This window comes from Sinocyclocheilus grahami, unplaced genomic scaffold (assembly GCF_001515645.1).
Source record: "Sinocyclocheilus grahami isolate Dianchi unplaced genomic scaffold, SAMN03320097.WGS_v1.1 scaffold113.1, whole genome shotgun sequence".
NCBI classification, from domain to species: domain Eukaryota; kingdom Metazoa; phylum Chordata; class Actinopteri; order Cypriniformes; family Cyprinidae; genus Sinocyclocheilus; species Sinocyclocheilus grahami.
The window spans coordinates 1,502,289-1,523,887 of record NW_015505292.1 but is presented as its reverse complement, the minus strand read 5'-3'; the positions used below and the strand labels follow the sequence as shown (position 1 = coordinate 1,523,887).

At 34.0% G+C, this 21,599-nt stretch overlaps 5 protein-coding genes across 5 annotated transcripts; 3 read left to right on the top strand and 2 right to left on the bottom strand.

Annotated features, from left to right (window-relative positions):
- Positions 1-1,787: 1,787 nt before the first annotated feature.
- LOC107589210 (olfactomedin-like) lies at positions 1,788-5,215 on the bottom strand. Its single transcript, XM_016277574.1, has 6 exons — positions 5,161-5,215; positions 4,872-5,030; positions 4,542-4,754; positions 4,272-4,404; positions 3,320-3,848; positions 1,788-1,845 (listed from the first exon to the last, which is right to left on the bottom strand). Exons 1-6 carry the CDS (start codon positions 5,191-5,193, stop codon positions 1,788-1,790), a joined length of 1,125 nt encoding a protein of 374 aa, XP_016133060.1. The 5' UTR covers positions 5,194-5,215.
- Positions 5,216-6,655: 1,440 nt separating this feature from the next.
- On the top strand, positions 6,656-9,523 carry LOC107589183 (olfactomedin-4-like). Its single transcript, XM_016277549.1, has 5 exons — positions 6,656-6,769; positions 6,927-7,055; positions 7,582-7,800; positions 8,456-8,609; positions 8,697-9,523. Exons 1-5 carry the CDS (start codon positions 6,713-6,715, stop codon positions 9,521-9,523), a joined length of 1,386 nt encoding a protein of 461 aa, XP_016133035.1. The 5' UTR covers positions 6,656-6,712.
- Positions 9,524-11,027: 1,504 nt separating this feature from the next.
- LOC107589186 (olfactomedin-4-like) lies at positions 11,028-13,387 on the top strand. The gene is made up of 5 exons (XM_016277551.1): positions 11,028-11,084; positions 11,236-11,358; positions 11,929-12,144; positions 12,535-12,685; positions 12,990-13,387. The coding sequence occupies exons 1-5, from the start codon at positions 11,028-11,030 to the stop codon at positions 13,385-13,387; spliced, it is 945 nt and encodes a 314-aa protein (XP_016133037.1).
- A 649-nt stretch (positions 13,388-14,036) lies between these two features.
- On the bottom strand, positions 14,037-16,823 carry LOC107589209 (olfactomedin-4-like). The gene is made up of 5 exons (XM_016277573.1): positions 16,791-16,823; positions 16,231-16,389; positions 15,938-16,150; positions 15,212-15,344; positions 14,037-15,044 (listed from the first exon to the last, which is right to left on the bottom strand). Exons 1-5 carry the CDS (start codon positions 16,821-16,823, stop codon positions 14,233-14,235), a joined length of 1,350 nt encoding a protein of 449 aa, XP_016133059.1. The 3' UTR covers positions 14,037-14,232.
- Positions 16,824-18,697: 1,874 nt separating this feature from the next.
- On the top strand, positions 18,698-21,145 carry LOC107589185 (olfactomedin-4-like). The gene is made up of 5 exons (XM_016277550.1): positions 18,698-18,770; positions 18,911-19,033; positions 19,132-19,350; positions 19,595-19,748; positions 19,841-21,145. The coding sequence occupies exons 1-5, from the start codon at positions 18,714-18,716 to the stop codon at positions 20,668-20,670; spliced, it is 1,383 nt and encodes a 460-aa protein (XP_016133036.1). The 5' UTR covers positions 18,698-18,713; the 3' UTR covers positions 20,671-21,145.
- Positions 21,146-21,599: the final 454 nt, after the last annotated feature.

Genomic DNA, 21,599 nt, shown 5'->3' with positions numbered 1-21,599 from the left:
AGTCTAAAAAGCATTTTTGTAATTTAATATTGTACATTGGGCAGTTGAATCATTAAATGGGTAGGGCTCTTAACCCTTACCTTCCTAAACCTAATTCTTTCTTACTTTTTCCTAATCTTTTTAACCATTTTTTCTAATTTTATCTTTTCCATTTCCCTATTTTTTTTTTATCGTAATCCCCTTTTCGCTCTAATAATAATATATATATTTTTTATTTATTTTTTATTTATTTTATTTTTTTATTTAGTCATTTAGCAGACGCTTTTATCCAAAGCGACTTACAAATGAGGACAACAGAAGCAATCAAGTGTAGTATTAAAACAACTAAAAACAGATCCAAAACTAAAAGCTAAAACTTTATAAATACTACTTATACACATTTTAAAAATAAAGAAATTAAATAAAAATGACAAATGCATACAACTGAATTTCAAAAACGTAACATTTAAATATAAATATATATATCACTGATTCTTGAGATAAGGGACACACGCAAAAAAGCCCTCTTTATGTTAAAAATGAAGAAATTCATTAAAATAAATGTATTTAGGAAGTTACATCTAAAGGAAATCTGCATACTTAAGGCATTCATTGCTTTTTAAAAAACATTATTTATTTAATATTATTTTAAATACATGCTCTACTAAACTTGGAGATACATGTAATTTAACATGTCCTCAGCAGGAGGTCGCAATGTACAACTGCCAAATAAAGTGTTTAAAAATGCAACAAATTTAAAACTATACATTTATATTGAAAGGCAAAGATTTGTAATATATCAAACAATACAAAAAGTAAATCTTGAATTCTATTTCCCACAAAAAAAATTAAGACCTGAGATGACCGAACACCTGAGAAGAGATGATGCAAACCCTAAAACAACAACTACCAAATTTTGCTACAAGTTTGATTGCAACATATAATCATTGCTGTTAATAGTGTTCATCGTCTGTTTGATTACGTCATTAATTGAATTTTACCGTACATTTCTGCCATATGTACATCAATTTGACAGCTACTACTAAATATATATTGTAGAAACTTAATTTTCTGTAAATCTGCTTTGCAACGATTTGTATCATGAAAAGCGCTATACAAATAAACTTGAATTGAATTGAATTGAAAAATATCAAAAGTTGTGTCCTCACTTTGCATCAACTGAATAAATCAGGTAATGTCAAAATGTGACTTTCTATTATTTTAACTTTAACTCTGAGGAACCCTTTCCTATTTCCTAGCAATAGTAAATTCAGAAGTAATGGACTTCATAGAGAGTGAACATGCCAGTTGACCATTGCTTTAGTCATGCCGGTCAGGCACAAAAACTATTCCGTAATTGATGGGGTTTAAAGACAGCCTACAGATCCTTTGGATTTATATTAGGAAAATTTCTGTTGCTGCTACAGGGCAGCACATAATAATGTTTACCATTACACTGAACCTGACATTAGCTTCTTGTATTTTTTATGCTACTGGAGACTCTGATTGAGACATCCACGAGAATGATTATTGTATTAAATTAAATATCAGTTTAAAAATTAGTTGTCTTAATTAGTTGTCTTGTCAATCATTTGTTGTCTATACAAATAAACTTGAATTGAATTGAATTGAAAAATATCAAAAGTTGTGTCCTCACTTTGCATCAACTGAATAAATCAGGTAATGTCAAAATGTGACTTTCTATTATTTTAACTTTAACTCTGAGGAACCCTTTCCTATTTCCTAGCAATAGTAAATTCAGAAGTAATGGACTTCATAGAGAGTGAACATGCCAGTTGACCATTGCTTTAGTCATGCCGGTCAGGCACAAAAACTATTCCGTAATTGATGGGGTTTAAAGACAGCCTACAGATCCTTTGGATTTATATTAGGAAAATTTCTGTTGCTGCTACAGGGCAGCACATAATAATGTTTACCATTACACTGAACCTGACATTAGCTTCTTGTATTTTTTATGCTACTGGAGACTCTGATTGAGACATCCACGAGAATGATTATTGTATTAAATTAAATATCAGTTTAAAAATTAGTTGCCTTAATTAGTTGTCTTGTCAATCATTTGTTGTAACCAGTGTTGGGGTAACACATTACAAGTAACGCGAGTTACATAATCAGATTACTTTTTTCAAGTAACTAGTAAAGTAACTCATTACTTTTTAATTTACAAGAGAATATCTGAGTTACTTTTTCAAATAAGTAACGCAAGTTACTTTTTTTTCCAATGTATTGATTGACAGCTCTCCTGTCCCCATGTTGAGAGAAATCAGAAGATGTTACTGTAGTTCTAAAATAAATATGAATATGCATTAATTCACCGATTCAGTATTCCTCAAAATGAATAAAAAAATGCAACTCAGAATATGACGCAAACCTGTAATAATTAAATGCAAATATACTTTATGTATTTAATCCCATTCTATTAACCAATGTCTTTGCTTCTGACCTTCGATGATCCAGTTCAACCATACTAATAAGCAAAAATGACTCTAGACAAACATTTGTGTGTTTTTTTTATTGCTGAAGTGTGTTGAAATTTCTTCTTCTGCATTCTACTGTACGGACGTAAATTTACATTCCTTCAGCCTGAGGCTTATTCATTTCACTTTTGGTGTGAAAAGGCTTTTATATTTGCCAAAAATATAACTTTTTTATTTTAAAAACAAACAAGCAAGCCCTGTCCAGATTTAAAAAGTAACGCAAAAGTAACGTAATGCATTGCTCTCCATAAAAAGTAACTAAGTAACGTAATTAGTTCCTTTTTTATGGAGTAACACAATATTGTAATGCATTACTTTTAAAAGTAACTTTCCCCAACACTGGTTGTAACCTCAGTTGGACCTTTGTCAGCTCCGTCATTTTTTGTCAGATGAAGGTTTCTGTTAATCACTTCAGCTCCTTTACTGAACACCATTATTACATAATTGAAGACTTCACACTGTTATTGGGTGGATCAAATTAAAATATCATGCTTTTAATGCATCTGACGGAGTTGACACAAATTAAGCTATGAAGCAAAGTAATGTAAATTTTTAGAAAAAAAAAATTTCAGAAAAATCTGGTCCCTTACATGGTTCATTATCGGAGATCTTTCTCTACAAATATATCAATGTATAAATAATGTATAATAAAGTCACATTTTAAAGCATGTTTTGTCCCTTATCAAGAATCAGTGATGTGTGTCTATGTGTGTGTGTGTGTGTGTGTGTGTGTACTGTATATATTTAATATGGGGGTGCAAAGTTTAGACCTAGAGACTTTTAAATTGAAAGAAGATGTGTTCCCTTGCATGTTTGGGTCTCTCAAAAGGTCATTCCCTAACTCTAAATTAATTCTGAGTGTTAGATGAAAAAGGTAGTGGTTCTCCTCGGTGGCGTATATCACCCACACGGCGTCCTGATCAGCCTCCAGGTCGATGTTTGTCCAATCACGGCAGCTGTAGTAGCAGAAAGGGAACTTGTCGATTCCAGCACCCTCCAGTTTCATACGTTTGGTCGCTTTTGTCGTAATGTTGAAGCTGCAGATCTCAGCGGTGCTGTAGCATTGATAAAATACAGTGTTGTCGTACAGAATAGTGCCAGAGCCCTGAACGGCATTTTTGTCACTGTAGGATGATGCTATCTGTTCGTCCTTGTAGTTCCTGTTAGCCATGAAGTCTTCACGTGAGTTGTACATCCTGATTGTGTTGCCATGTTTGTGTCCACTCACCAGACAGTGTTCCCAATAGCGTTCCTTATTGCTTAGCAGGGCATCACGGCCCCAAGCACCTGAAATATAGGACTTGCTGATGGAATTGAGCTTGGTCATGCTTGGAGAACTTATTCTGGTCATGATGCGCTGATGGCAGGTACCTGCAAGTAATTTAGTAACACGGTTTTTTAGTTTAAAACCTTTTTGGACCTTCATAATTCAGAAAATGGCATTTAAAAGCAATTGCACTCTTAAAAATAAAGGTGCTTCACAATGCCATAGAAGAACCTTTTTGTCTGAATGGTTCCATAAAGAACCTTTAACATCTGAAGAACCTTTCTGTTTCACAAAAGGTTCTTTGTAGCGAAAGAAGGTTCTTCAGATTACAAAAAGGTAAGAAAGAGATGGTTCTTTAAAGAGCCTTTGACTGAATGGTTCTTTGTGGAACCAAAAATGGTTCTTCTATGGCATCGCTTGAAGAACCTTTTGAAGCACCTTTATTTTTAAGAGTGTATGTTCCTTAAAAGTTTCTATATCCTACCTTCATAAAAAAAATAACTTATGAAAGACAGTATTGTACGTACTTCTGAAATCATTTGGCATGGTCTTGCAACTCTGTGCACGGTTGTTGAGGTCACGTAACCTCTTCTTCATGGTCTCTAGGTTGAAGAAATCATCTTTGTACATCCTCTGGACATCATTTTTCGCCTTATTTAACTGAGAACAACAGACGGTCTCTTAAATTGGACACCTATACTTTTATATTGTTGAGATGGTTGTTATCTCTAATTCGATATTGATTTGAAAGAAAGGAGTTTAGAGAAATATTTGTGATCATGTGTTGCAATGTCTACCTCACTGAGTAGGTTATGCGTCTCTTTGTTGGGGTTCTGCATGTGCGTTTCATTGACAGATTGATGGATTTCCTCAAGTTCCTGGTTCAGCTGTTGCAGATGAAGTGCGCTGTACAGTCCACTTGTGTGAAGGTAACCAAATGCTTTCAGACGGGCTGAGATGTTCTGCAGAGTGGCTTCCATCATCGGCAGTTCTGCATTTGTGTTCCTCAACTGCAAGTCACTACAGAAAGTTAACTGATATTCTTCTAAATTGTAATGAATATCATTTGAAAGTCAATACAGTGTCCATAGTTCTAATTGTCATGAGAAGCTTAATCGATACCTTACCTTTTCCTCAAACTCATTCAGGTTGTCCTCACAGATCTGGACCTGTCTTGTGACTTCCATAAACTGCACAGCAGGGAAAGTCCAGATAGAGCTATTTATTTTACACAAACATGAATCAGTCTTCTGTTGACCTGGAACTCGCTGAGCCTCGACAGTCACCTAATGTACAAACACAATCAGATTATTGTATCATAGATCAATTCTCTCATATTTTCTCTCAAAATCATTCTTTTTCAGAGTTGTCGGAATGCTAGGAACATATGACCTTATTCATGGAAGAAAAACTTACGATGACTGTGAGGAGCAGCAGGTAGACGAACATGATGACCAAATGGGCTGAAAGACTAGAGATCTGCTTTAAATCACCACACATGCACTAAGATGTTGCAATTTTAGCTATGCAAATGAGCAGTTTTGCGGGGCTGTTGAAAAGGATGTGAAAACTGCACATGTCTCATTTCTGAAATTCAGGAAGAAATTTAGTTAAGAAATGTAGGAAAATTCAACCACAAGTTCTCTAAAAAAAAGGTTACCACCCCAGGTAATCCTGCATTTTATGCAGATATCTGCACTTTTATTATGCAAATTTGTTTCGGTATTGCATCATCATATTGAAATAGCAGAAATAAAGGAAACACAATCTTTTAGTTATGTTTGCTTTTTTTCCTTATGTCAGTACAATGTTAAACAGCCTGAATTATACATGTATTTTACTAATAATCTCAAGAAAAATAGCCAATTCATGAAGAGGAAATGTATAACTTTTTATTGTCATGTCAGCAAAACTGGTATTCACCTCTGCTTACAAATGGCTATGACCAGTGTTGGGGAAAGTTACTTTAAAAAGTAATGCATTACAATATTGCGTTACTCCATAAAAAAGTAACCAATTACGTTACTTCGTTACTTTTTATGGAAAGTAATGCATTACGTTACTTTTGCGTTACTTTTTAAATCTGGACAGGGCTTGCTTGTTTGATTTTAAAATAAAAAAGTTCTATTTTTGGCAAATATAAAAGCCTTTTCACACCAAAAGTGAAATGAATAAGCCTCAGGCTGAAGGAATGTAAATTTAAGTCCGTACAGTAGAATGCAGAAGAAATTTCAACACACTTCAGCAATAAAAAAAACACACAAATGTTTGTCTAGAGTAATTTTTGCTTATTATTATGGTTGAACTGGATCATCGAAGGTCAGAAGCAAAGACATTGGTTAATAGAATGGGATTAAATACATAAAGTATATTTGTGTTGTTTAACATTTATTGCAGGTTTGCGTCATATTCTGAGTTGCATTATTTTTATTCATTTTGAGGAATACTGAATCAGTTTTTTTTTGTGTGAGTGAGATGAATTAATGCATATTCATATTTATTTTGAACTACAGTAACGTCTTCTGATTTCTCTCAACATGGGGACAGGAGAGCTGTCAATCAATAAATTGGGGGAAAAAAGTATTTGAAAAAGTAACTCAGATATTCTCTTGTAAATTAAAAAGTAATGCGTTACTTTACTAGATACTTGAAAAAAGTAATCTGATTACGTAACTTGCGTTACTTGTAATATATTACCCCCAACACTGGTTATGGCAATGAAATAATTTTCTAGTACGTACCTATCAATCACATATACTATATGATGACAATATGAACAAAAATCATAATCCAAAATATTTGCAGGATCACATGATAAACTTCCTCATTTCGTAATTTCTCTCATGTCAGCAGAAACAGTCGCCTCACTAAGCGATCCTGGGTTTTTGGCTTTAAATCTGAGCTTCTGACATGCAGAACTGTTCTTTATTCTCAAGGCTGCAGGATACCGACCTGTCCTATCTCAAACATGAGTCAGTCGAACATATTCATTTTGATGGTTGTCATTCCTCTAATTTTCTCACAGGTAAAATTTAATTTTTACCATTATTTTTATTGTATTATTTATTTATTATCCATTATTTATGTTTCTGACACCATTTTTCAATATTTTTATATATTACAATGTTTAAGGCATGATATTGCTTGTATGTTGGATTTATGTATGCACTGTTATTTCATAGTCACAGTCAGCGAGAGGGAAGGACTGTGTGTGTGAGCTACACAATTCTGATCCTGCTTTCCCTGAGAATAAACTCAATAACGTTGAGTTCACTGCTACACAATGCACTGGGAACATCACTTCGGAAAAGGTAGAAAGAAACATGTCAATATTGTGATGTTTAGGGTTGCAAATCAGGTAGGGCTGCACGATTATGACAAAAATCATAATTGTCGATTATTCCCTTGAAATTGTAATTGCGATTATTAATTACGATTATCACAATTTGCATTGAATGATGTTTATACCATTGTTTGATGCAACAAGCTGAAAACACTCTAACTGAAAAACCTTTACTGCTTTTCTATAGTATTAAGCCTCAAATGTCAAATATACATCGGATTGCTTTCTTCAAATTATAAAAAAAGAGTAAAAATATGAATGGTATTATAATGTTATACTAAAACTAAAACAATAGAAAAACCCTTAAGATAACATGTAGAAAGAAAAAAACATATCTTAAGCGTGCAGAATAACATAAGTGGACTCTGAACGATTAATTGTGCAGCCCTAAAATCAGGTATGCATGAAAAAATTTTTTATAATTTGCAGTATAATTATTTACAAATCTATTACTGATGGAAAATGTCTTATTTAACTGTTACCTTTTCAATAAGATGACAGAGATTGACAGGCTGGTGTTGGGTCTACAACACCGTATCCGGCAGCTTCTGGACAATGTGTCCATGCTGGAAAAAGAAGACAACGGAAATCTGTATGCAGCCGTGTCTCTACGCATTATTGAATTAGAGTTAGCTGAGATTCAAGACCTTCTGGACAAACTCAACAGAACCACTAACAATTACCAGCAGCTCAGTGTACAAGCTGCTGCAGAGGTACAATTTCCATTTGTATAATAAGTATAGGAAACGAGTTTATTGTGATGTAGTATGTAATGCTAAGAATAAAATAATTCCTCGCCAACACTGATCATTTTCAGTCATATTCATTTGCATTCATAAGAAGATTAAAATACTAATAATGTGGTTTCATAGTCACATTAGGTGTTGTAAAACATGATAATGCTCGAAATGTATTAAATAAATATTTCCTTGAAAGTTTATTTTATATATATATATATATATATATATATATATGAGAATATTTAATGTAATTAAAATATTTAATTTAATTATTTTTATGGTTTTTTTTCTTTTCTGCAATGCTTTGTGATATGATAACGTTTGAAATATATTACATTAAAGAAAATATTTATTTAATTAAATTAAATAAAAATTTGTATTTAAATTAAATATGAATATTTTATTAAATGTAATAAAATTCTAATTAAATTGAAATATGTTCATTTTTTATGCGTAAATATTTTTTTATTTTAATTAATTTTTGTATTTATTTCTGCAGTGCTTTGTGATAAGTATAAATATATGTCACGTCAAGAAAAGTGAATATTAATATTAATCGTAATGAATTAAACACTTGTAATGAATTATGTGCACTTTGCAAATACTTATTTAATCCCTCATTCTGCAGCTTCAGGATATGGAGAACACGATGACCGAGCTGGAGAAGTTTGACCACACGCAGGTGATGGTGAAACAGCGTGAGAACCAGCATATTAAGAGGGACCTGGAACATTGCAAAACAGAGCTCAATAGTACATCACCAGCCCCTACACTTTCCCCAGGTACATATGAACTAGTTTATCATAATTACGTAACCACAGCTAAAGCATTAAAATATTAGACTTACATTTTTGCTTCTATCTTTTTAGGTCACTGTGGTCTGGGCCGCATGGTCAACGTATCGGGACCTAAAACGTATTCCCTCACAGTGCACGGAACGTCCTACTCTTTTGGTGCTTGGGGTCGAGATGCACATCCTGCTCCAGGAGACGAGAACAAGTACTGGCTGGTGGTGCTGTCCAGTAGTAATGCATTCGGCAACTTTATCCGCCAATATAATAGTTTGAGTACTATTATATTAGGTATAGGACCAACAGATACACACATATCAAGCTCCAATCCCACAACAAACACAATTCAGGGGCCAAACATGGTCATGTACGCCAATGCGCTCTACTATAACTGTTACAACACATACTCCGTCTGTCAGTTCAACATGACGACTCGTTCTGTCAGTACTGTGGCTCTACCTAGTGATACAGGATACAACAACAAGTTTCCATTCGCACACCTCGGCACAACATACAGTTATACTGATATGGATTTTGCCACAGATGAATCTGGGGTCTATGTTATATATGCGACCACAAACAACTTCGGAAATGTGATTATCAGTAAAGTCGAGACTAGTAACCCGCCAGTTTTGAACAAAACATGGTTCACTTCTCTTCACAAAAAGACTGCGACAAACACCTTCATGGTGTGCGGTGTGCTTTATGCTACTCGTTACGTGGATAAAGAAATAGAAGAGATCTTTTACTATTATGACACCAAGACCAACGAAGAACGCTATGATTTGAGAATTCACATTAAGAAGTTGCAGACTAATATTAAGTATATGAATTATGACCCCAGAGATCATTTGCTGTATGTCTACAGTGATGCCTACATTGTGACATATGAAATTATGTTTTAGCAAGTTCACTGAACTTGATTAATGATATCTTGTCTTTTATTCACCAATAAGTGTTATGATTTTACATATTTGATCATCTAAAAATTTATGTTTTGAAATTGGAAAATCATTATGTATCACATTTTGGTTCTTGAAATAAAATTTGAGTGAAAATATTAGTGCTGATTTACTACATTATACAGACATAAACACTACACACAGATACATTTGCAGAACATAATGCTTACATTATGCTTGATTTAAATATTCATAGCTGGACGCATAGTGATATACATAGGCTATGTAATTTCACCAATTAACATTTCATATATGAAAAATAAAACCTCCACCTAAACAAAAACAGTAAATGGTACAAACAAGGGTATTGCTAGCTGAGATGATGCTTCGGTTGTATTTTCAGTGTAATGTAGATCCTCAGCAGATAAGTATAAATTAGCTTCTCAATATTCAGTCAGTCTGTGACAGGACAGTCAGTGGAGGATCCTAGCATAGGCAAAATAGGCAGCAGCCTAGGGTGGTAACGCGCAGACACTACTTTCTTCTCTTCTTTATACTTCATTTTAGGCAGTTTCTGTGATGTTACTTTAATGACAAATGTCAAGAGCACGATTGCACATCTATGTACAAACAATTAATCGGGGGGAAGCGATTAACAAAATTTCATATTGTAAAATAATAATAATACCGTCTCATAACATATGTTCTCGGTAGACCTAGGTTCTGGAACACTTACGGTCACCTGACACGCATGTGCACACTCTGGTTCTGATTTTGAGACTTCCAAACCTCACAGCAGGGACAGAGCTATCTGGACATGACAGGGAAAAGAAAGGACCAACAGGTAGGCTATGACAGTCTGATGAGCAAAAGATCCTATTTTGAACGTGCACGCAAACACTAGATGTTGCAAACATTATATAAAGCAACATTGCGGTGAGATCGTGAGACAAGGCATTTGTTTCACTTTACTCATGGACCAGCCAAATGTGTCCACGGAGATAAGACAACACATCCTCTCTTATTTCTTCATGCGTAATTTTTTTCCCACATTAATTTTAAACTGCTCATTAAAAAAAATTTTGGTATAAAGAACTACTGTTCAATAAAAAAATCAATTGCTAAAGGAAAACAAATAAAGCATTTTATAAGCAGTGATCTAAAATGCCCATTTAGGGTGAAATTTTACTGTTAATGTAAAATTACACATTTTATTGCATTTTGCACACCCTATAAAAGCCTAAAAAAAGCTCAATGTGCTAAGCCTTTGAACTTGATAAATAAATCTTCAAGACACTGTCAGTCCAGTTCAGCATCAGTTAGATAGTGAGACAAAATATGAAAATTAAAAGCAAACTCTGTTGCAACAGATGACCTGCTCCACCCAAAGATATAAAGTCTTCTCTCTCACTTTCATCAGTTATTTCATCATAATGATATGGCTTTAAAACTCTGCTGCTGCCAGACAAGTTGTTTAAGGTTATAGTGTCTCTTTGCAGCTTTAGATATGAATCCGTCCTATATATTCATTTTGATGATTGCCATCCCATTAAGTTTCTCTCAGGTAAGGAAGATAAAATCATTTACATCAATTATTACTGATACCTTATTTCTCCAAGTACTATGTCTAATATATTGTTATGGAGAATGCATTGAATTAAAAAAAATAATTATTTTAATGTATCATTCAATTTCCTGTGATTCATTCATCACAGTCAGAAACAGGGAAAGAATGTGTGTGCGATCTAAAAAATGTAGATCCTCCTTTTCCTAAAGATGAACTTACAAAAGTAGAGACCACAGCTTTGAAATGCATAGGGAGCATCACTTCAGAAAAGGTTATTTTTTTATTTAAACACATTTTTCTTTATATTTCAGTTATTTCATCATAATGATATGGCTTTAAAACTCTGCTGCTGCCAGACAAGTTGTTTAAGGTTATAGTGTCTCTTTGCAGCTTTAGATATGAATCCGTCCTATATATTCATTTTGATGATTGCCATCCCATTAAGTTTCTCTCAGGTAAGGAAGATAAAATCATTTACATCAATTATTACTGATACCTTATTTCTCCAAGTACTATGTCTAATATATTGTTATGGAGAATGCATTGAATTAAAAAAAATAATTATTTTAATGTATCATTCAATTTCCTGTGATTCATTCATCACAGTCAGAAACAGGGAAAGAATGTGTGTGCGATCTAAAAAATGTAGATCCTCCTTTTCCTAAAGATGAACTTACAAAAGTAGACACCACAGCTTTGAAATGCATAGGGAGCATCACTTCAGAAAAGGTTATTTTTTTATTTAAACACATTTTTCTTTATATTTAATTCAAATGAATTCTAAATAGTTTTAGTAAATTCAATCAAATTAAATGAATAATGTTAATGTAATTATCTGTAGATGACAGACTTAGACAGACTTGTGTTGGGTCTACAACAACGTATCAAGCAACTAGAGGAGAATGTGGTCAAGCTAGAAAAAGAAAACAGCAATCTGTATGCGGCTGTGTCTCTGCGCATCATTGAGTTAGAGTTTGCCGAAATTCAGGACCTCCTCAACAAACTCAACAGGACCACCAGCGATTACCATCATCTAGGTGTACAGGCTGCAGCTCAGGTGAGTTGCAGTACAAAGAAAGTTCTTCAAATTGAAAACAAATCCATAGAATCATTGCAATGTAATGTATTCACATAAGAACAAAAAGAGGAAATTAAAAAAATTATCTAATAATTTAAACTATAAATGTAAATAAAATAAATACACACAAACAACAATAATATAAGCTATATATATACGTTCAAATAGTGGTGAGATATAAAGCAATGTAAAAAAAAATGACATTGTAAATAATATATGTTCATATAAATTATGATGCCTTTAATAATCAGTGTTATCTAAATGGACATAATAAAGGATGGGATGTTGTTGCTGTTTTGTGAAACGATATTTCATTACTCATTTTTTGAACTGCCTAAATTCCTCTTATTTTCTCTCTTTGTCTTAAAGCTTGAAGATATGAAGCACACAATGGTGGAGTTGGAGAAGTTTGACAAAATGCAAGTGATTAAAAAGTATCGAGAGAACCAAATCAATAAGACTTTGGAACAGTGCAAAGATGAGCTCAAGGCTTCATCACCACCTCCTACAGTTTCCCCAGGTACGCTAAAGACCTCAATAGTCACTTTTTTCCATTATTAGCCACTAGTGTTGAGTAAAAACATTGTTTTCCGATTAACTCTTATCTTCCTTTGTACAATCTTAATATCGACTATCAGTATTTCCTGCACTGCTTGTTAGCGGGGGCACGAATCTATGGCATGGCTGCTGAATATAAAGCCACATGATAAAAGACGTTACAATTCACCCCAATTTGCAGTAGAAGTTGAACGTGATGAGATAAGAAGGGTGTCTATTACAAATTATGGCTATTGAGTTTTTCTGTTTTTCTTCTGTGCTTTCAGGACGGTGTGGTCTGGGTCAAATGGTAAATGTGGTGGGACCTAGAACGTATTCCATCACGGTATACAGCACCTCCTACCCTTATGGTGCTTGGGGTCGAGATGCAAAACCTGCTCCAGGAGACGAGAACAAGTACTGGCTGGTGATGCTGACAAGTAGTAACGTATATGGCCACTATGTCCGACAGTACAGCACCTTGAGTACTCTTTTATTAGGTATAGGACCAAAAGATACATACATATCAAACTCCAATCCCACAACAAACACAATTCAGGGGCCAAACATGGTCATGTACGCCAATGCGCTCTACTATAACTGTTACAATTCATACTCCGTCTGTCAGTTCAACATGACGACTCGTGCTATCAGTACTGTGGCTTTACCTAGTGATACAGGTTGACGCTGCCCTCTGTTGTTTGTACACAGTGCTGTCATTTCGGTTAGGCTACCTGTGAAGGTAAGTCTCCCAAGCAACAAGTACCTACTTGAAATTAGCTTTTCAATACTCAGTCTGTGGCATGACAGTTTGACGTGCCACAATTACTATGTAAAAAGCAGGATTATGCGTTATTTTTATTAATGTCCAATATTTTTCTAAATTAATTTTGTGTTTAATATTATCACTTTAAAATGATCTTTTAACTACCATAATACAATACACGATAGCATGGAGCTCTGAACTTTTCTTCTTACCTGAATGCGCATGCGCACATCTGCACACTCTGGTGGGTTCCCGACTTTTTTAAGTACAAATCAAAACTCTACAGGTTGTAAGTTTGTAATAAAAACTATTACCTCACAAATAGTAAACCGAAATAATCAGGCATGTGATATTTTGATCTGGCAAATTTAAAAGCTTTCTCTTTGCAGCAATGTCGGATAGGATAATGACTTTCGAGTGCCATATAGTGTAATGATGTTGCATTTTGGCTCTTGCCAGTACTGTAATGTTGCAGTACTGAAAGAAATTGTGGAGTTTTCAGTACAGTAATTAAAGTTGTAGAAAAGGCGAGTTAAAAAAAAAGAGAGACTGACAGAGAAATGCAGTATAAGCACATTTATTGTAATGACAAAAGTAGACAAATTGGTTCATCTGACTCAAGTACTTCAAAAGTCTCACAATCACATAATGATATAGCGTAAAGCTTTAGTTTAAACACTGTGCCTATTTTGAGATTTTCAACATGCTGTGCAATTTGGACTTTTGGATTACATATTTTTTTATTAGCTGCCTCTGAAAGACCCTCAGTTAAAGGTGTTATATGCTAAAAGATAGCCATCATTATACATGTAAAGTCTCCTGTCAACAGGATTGTAGTTCAGATTGGCTATTCCAGGAGAAACCTTCTCAAAAGGCAAAGAAAGGAAGTTTATCTCTTGACCAGTGGTTGTATCAAAAGCATAAAACACCTCTTCTTGGTAAGTATTAACATAGCGTGTAGCATACAGGACCCCGCACACCATAAACGTGCTGGTGACGGACCTCTTGAAGAGTTGCGTCTTCCAGGTATGTGTGATATTGAGCGACAGAGGATCTAAACGGCTCACAACAATGTTGCCGTGGTTCTCCTCTGTGGCGTATATCACCCACACGGCGTTCTGATCAGCCTCCAGGTCGATGTCTGTCCAATCACGGCAGCTGTAGTAGCAGAAAGGGAACTTGTTTTCAATTCCAGCACCATCCAGTTTCATACGCTTGGTTGTTTGTGTTGTAATGTTGAAGCTGCAGATCTCAGCGGTGCTGTAGCATTGATAAAATACAGTGTTGTCGTACAGTATAGTCCCAGAGCCCTGAACAGCATTCTTGTGGCTGTAGGATGATGCAATGTTTTCATCTTTGTAGTTCTTGTTGGCCATGAAATCTTCATATGAGTTGTACATCCTGACTGTGCTGCCATGCTGGTTTCCGCTCACCAGACAGTGTTCCCAGTAGCGTTCCTTACTGTCCCGTTTCGCATCGCGACCCCAAGCACCTGAGATATAGGACTTGCTGATGGAATTGAGCTTGGTTACAACTGGAGAACTTATGTTGGACATGATACGCTGATGACAAGTGCCTGCAAGTGGAATCGTATGGATTGGTCATACGTTTAAGGTAAGCATTTTACTGCCTATTTCATGAAAATCCATCAAACCAATCTTCACAACACTGTTGAAGGGCACCAATGAGACCACAACGTAAATGTCAAAACGTTTCTCCACTCACTGAAAGTTGTGTACTTACTTCTGAAGTCTTCAGGTATAGTTTTACAGGTTTGCACTCGGTTGTTGAGGTCACGTAGCCTCGTTTTCATTGTCTCTAGATTGAAGATATTATTTTTGTACATGTTCTGGACGTCCTCCTTTGCATTAGTCAACTGAGAGGAACACAGATGATATAATGGTCAACATATCTTTAAATACATGTTTGTTTTCCTTTTTTTTCTCGGCTTTGTCTTTTGTCATCTTCAGTTCATCTTCATATATACATATAACTTAAATGATGAGTAAACCATAATCAAAAGATATTTTCTGTCACTTGATTTTTTTTGAATAATGACTTAAATTTCAGTGTTTCTTACACTGAAAACAAAACTTTCATCGTATGGCTTTTCAGAAGACTGTTGTTATTGTTAACTAAAACTACTAAAATTGTGTTCAGTAATTGAAATAAAGCTAACTAAAATAAAATATAAATATAACATGAAAAACTTTCAATGAGAAATGTTACCTTGGAAACTAACTGAAATAAATTACTAACATAAATAAATAATAATAAATAAAGCTAAATAGAAATATTTGAAAAAATAATGAAAGGCAAAAACATAATGACTAAAACTGAAATTAAAATGAAAACTCAAAATATACAAATAAAAGCTAATTCTAAATAAATGCTATTATATAAATAATACCAAAATTAAAAAAATTTCGAGACCTGTTTTTTTGATGTAGGATTAAGAGAAAGATCTACCTCTTTGAGAAGGTCATTTGTCTCTTTGCTGGGGTTTTTATTGTGAGCATCTCTGGCAGTATAATACATTTGGTCAAGTTCCTGCATCAGCTGTTGCAGGTGAAGAGTGTTGTACAGGCCGTTTGTGTCCAGATACTCGAAAGGTTTCAGGCGGGCTTTGATGTTCTTAAGACTGAGTTCCATCTTAGGCATTTGTACATTACTGTCCTTTATCTGAAAGTTACACCGCAGATGAGGTCATTGCCATTACTTTCTTTTAGAAATGAATCTAACATGAATTGAAAGAATCTCACCTTATTATGAAACTTTATAAGGTTTTCCTCACAGGTCTGGAGTTGTTTTTGAACTCCCTCAAACCTCACCGTAGGAAAAGCCCAGATAGAGCTGCTTAATTTACACACGCAGGAATCATCCTTCTGTTCACCTTGAATTCTCTGAGCCTCGACAGTCACCTGATTTACACACATAAACACATTTGCTGCACCAAATGATAGTGGACGCAATTCTGCCATTTACTGAATAATTGTGTTTAATGATATTGAAACAATTATAGGATGACTTTTAATGCATAAGTCACATTTTTAATACATTATTAAATTATTTACTAAATTATCTCGATAATTGTTACCTTTATTAATGCTTTTGGAAGTAAAAAAAAAGTGAACTATTATATAACCTCAGCAATATCCACAATCAATAAATTAAATTAAACATAATAAATATTTTAAAAAATTAATTGAACAATAACAATATCAATTCAGCATATGTATTGTATAAAAATAATGTAAATATACAGTAAATAGCTATAAATACAAAATACTTTCAGTTAAGACAGGTAAAAGATGGGACTTACTGTGACTGTGAGGACCAACAGGTATGACAGCATGACCCGAAAGACTAAAAGTTCTGCTTTAAACAACGCAAACATTTTGATGTTGCAAACACTATATAAAGTATAACAAAAGAAAAAAAAAGTAAAATTGTGGTCAGACAGTGACGCAAAACTAATGGTCTTTTGTCATCTTCAGTTCATCTTCATATATACATATAACTTAAATGATGAGTAAACCATAATCAAAAGATATTTTCTGTCACTTGATTTTTTTTGAATAATGACTTAAATTTCAGTGTTTCTTACACTGAAAACAAAACTTTCATCGTATGGCTTTTCAGAAGACTGTTGTTATTGTTAACTAAAACTACTAAAATTGTGTTCAGTAATTGAAATAAAGCTAACTAAAATAAAATATAAATATAACATGAAAAACTTTCAATGAGAAATGTTACCTTGGAAACTAACTGAAATAAATTACTAACATAAATAAATAATAATAAATAAAGCTAAATAGAAATATTTGAAAAAATAATGAAAGGCAAAAACATAATGACTAAAACTGAAATTAAAATGAAAACTCAAAATATACAAATAAAAGCTAATTCTAAATAAATGCTATTATATAAATAATACCAAAATTAAAAAAAATTCGAGACCTGTTTTTTTGATGTAGGATTAAGAGAAAGATCTACCTCTTTGAGAAGGTCATTTGTCTCTTTGCTGGGGTTTTTATTGTGAGCATCTCTGGCAGTATAATACATTTGGTCAAGTTCCTGCATCAGCTGTTGCAGGTGAAGAGTGTTGTACAGGCCGTTTGTGTCCAGATACTCGAAAGGTTTCAGGCGGGCTTTGATGTTCTTAAGACTGAGTTCCATCTTAGGCATTTGTACATTACTGTCCTTTATCTGAAAGTTACACCGCAGATGAGGTCATTGCCATTACTTTCTTTTAGAAATGAATCTAACATGAATTGAAAGAATCTCACCTTATTATGAAACTTTATAAGGTTTTCCTCACAGGTCTGGAGTTGTTTTTGAACTCCCTCAAACCTCACCGTAGGAAAAGCCCAGATAGAGCTGCTTAATTTACACACGCAGGAATCATCCTTCTGTTCACCTTGAATTCTCTGAGCCTCGACAGTCACCTGATTTACACACATAAACACATTTGCTGCACCAAATGATAGTGGACGCAATTCTGCCATTTACTGAATAATTGTGTTTAATGATATTGAAACAATTATAGGATGACTTTTAATGCATAAGTCACATTTTTAATACATTATTAAATTATTTACTAAATTATCTCGATAATTGTTACCTTTATTAATGCTTTTGGAAGTAAAAAAAAGTGAACTATTATATAACCTCAGCAATATCCACAATCAATAAATTTAATTAATTACATAATAAATATTTTAAAAAATTAATTGAACAATAACAATATCAATTCAGCATATGTATTGTATAAAAATAATGTAAATATACAGTAAATAGCTATAAATACAAAATACTTTCAGTTAAGACAGGTAAAAGATGGGACTTACTGTGACTGTGAGGACCAACAGGTATGACAGCATGACCCGAAAGACTAAAAGTTCTGCTTTAAACAACGCAAACATTTTGATGTTGCAAACACTATATAAAGTATAACAAAAGAAAAAAAAAGTAAAATTGTGGTCAGACAGTGACGCAAAACTAATGTCGAAACGCAGCTAGTAAACAATAACATTTTCCATTACTCATGGACCATCCGAAGGTGTCCACAGAGATAAGATGAAGATTGCAAAGGGTCTGTTGCTGCTTCACCACCAAAAAATGAAGAAATCTGTCTTGGTTTTTATCAGATATTTCACCATAATGATATGGCTTTAAAACTCTGCCTCTGCTGCACAGTAGTAGTTTATTCTGAGGTTATAGGCTCCCCTCTCTGCCTTCAGACATGAGTCGGTCTAATATATTCATTTTGATCATCACCATCCCTCTAACTTTCTTTCAGGTAAGAAAGATAAAATCTTTTTACAATGAATAATTACTGACACTGTCTCATATATTGAGAGCATGAATTCTCAGTTTCAGAGTATTTAAGGGTATTGGTTGCTGTACACAATTTAATTTCCCATGATTTGTTCTTAACAGTCAGTGAGTGGGAAAGACTGTGTCTGCGATCTAAAAAATTCAGATCCTGCTTTCCCCGAGTTAAAACTAACAAAAGTAGAGACCACTGCCGCACAGTGCACTGGGACCATCACTTCAGAAAGGGTCATTTTTACTTTTATTCCTAATTTATCTGTTGTTCAAATTAATAAAAAAAAAATTTAATCAAATTAAATGAATAATGTTAATGTAAATATCTGCAGATGACAGACTTAGACAGACTTTTGTTGGGTCTACAACAACGTATCAAGCAACTAGAGGAGAATGTGGTCATGCTGGAAAAGGAGGATGACAAGAAACTGTATGCGGCTGTGTCTCTGAGCATCATTGAGTTAGAGTTTGCCGAAATTCAGGACCTCCTCAACAAACTCAACAGGACCACCAGCGATTACCATCATCTAGGTGTACAGGCTGCAGCTCAGGTGAGTTGCAGTACAAAACCGCACTTATTATTGTAATTAGAAGTTTCAATAGACACAATTGTTGTCTTAAAAATAATACTTTACACACTTTACATTTACACAGCACTAGTAAAACTGTAAAATACATGCAAATATTGTAAATAAAACTAAATGTAATAGGGCGTAAACATAAAAAAACATCCAAAATGTACGTATATAATATAATAAGTATAAATGAAAAATGTAAGTGATATTTTTATTAAAGTTTGAAGATATGAAGGACTCAATGGTGGAGCTGGAGAAGTTTGACAACATGCAGGTGATAAAGAAAGATCGAGAGAACCAGCGTGTTAAGAGGGAACTGGAACAGTGCAAAATTGAGCATAAGGCTACATTACCACCTCCTACAGTTCCCCCAAGTACGCTAAAGACCTCAATAGTCCCTTAAATCAAGCTTCCTGGGCATTTTCATTATTAATCAGCAGAAATGCTTTTCTTCTGTGTTTTCCAGGACGGTGTGGTCTGGGTCAAATGGTAAATGTGGTGGGACCTAGAACGTATTCCATCACGGTATACAGCACCTCCTACCCTTATGGTGCTTGGGGTCGAGATGCAAAACCTGCTCCAGGAGACGAGAACAAGTACTGGCTGGTGATGCTGACAAGTAGTAACGTATATGGCCACTATGTCCGACAGTACAGCACCTTGAGTACTCTTTTATTAGGTATTGGACCAAAAGATACATACATATCAAGCTCCAATCCCACAACAAACACAATTCAGGGGCCAAACATGGTCATGTACGCCAATGCGCTCTACTATAACTGTTACTATTCATACTCCGTCTGTCAGTTCAACATGACGACTCGTGCTATCAGTACTGTGGCTTTACCTAGTGATACAGGATACAACAACAAGTTTCCATTCGCACACCTCGGCACAACATACATTTATACTGATATGGATTTTGTCACAGATGAATCTGGGGTCTATGTCATATACGCAACCACAAGCAACTTTGGAAATGTGATTATCAGTAAAGTCGAGACTAGTAACCCGCCAGTTTTGGGCCAAACGTGGAAAACCTCTTTGTACAAAATGACTGCCACAAACACCTTCATGGTGTGCGGTGTGCTTTATGCTACTCGTTACCTGGATAAAGAAACAGAACAGATCTTTTACTCTTATGACACCAAAACAAAGGAAGAGCGCTTTGATTTGAAAATTAATATTAAGAAGATGCAGACTAATATTGAGTTTCTTAACTATGACCCCAGAGATAATTTGCTGTATGCCTACAGTGACGCCTATATTGTAACTTATGAGCTCATCTTTCAGTAGGTCTTGATTCAATACATGAGAATATGGCTCCTTCCTGTTTCACATACTGTCTGTACTGTATAGTATGCAATATTAGAATTAGTTATTGTATGGTTAAAACCCCTAGATAGTAACAGTAGATAGCAATTTCTCAAAGTGTGTATTCTACTAGTTGCTAACTTATTTTTTTTTTACATTTACTGCAACACAAAGATTGCAACCATTTTAAGGGGTCTATAGTATCAAGACAATTTTATAAAATCTTGTTGAAACATATGATTACTTGCTATTCAGTACATTCAAAATTCTGTACTTTCCCCTTCTCCAGTGAAGAATGTACTTTTACTGTATAGAAGTATGTGAACTGAAATGCAGCCTATTAATTTTTTTTCACTATGAATGCGCCTTTAAATGCTTAGCTTTGTTACGTGAGGTGAAGAAATTCTCAAATGTATCGCAAATTTCATTCCTTGAAATAAATTACAGCAAAGTTTGAAAAATGAGTGTGCTGGATTACTACTATAGACATTACATTACTTTCATTTATGCATTTAGCAGATAAGGGAAAACATTTTTTGTTAAATCATACTTATGACATCAAAGGCAAAGTTATGAGACAGTTTAAATAAAAAAAATTAGATAAGTCATGGCATGAAAGTTATAATTATAAAAATCTTTTTTTACTTTTTCGCAATCTCATAATTTTAGCTTTTTTCTCATGGCTTAAACAATTTTGACTTTTTAGCTCATAATTTCAGTTTTTTTCTCTCATAATTATGCTTTGTCATTTTCATCATTTTGACTTTTTGTCATAATTATGACTTTTTATATCATAATTATGACTATGTCATAATTTTGACTTCTTATGTCATAATTATGATTTACCAAAGCATGATTTTTTTCTTATGTGGCAAAAATGGGTTTCCATAAAAGCAACTTTGAACTATATA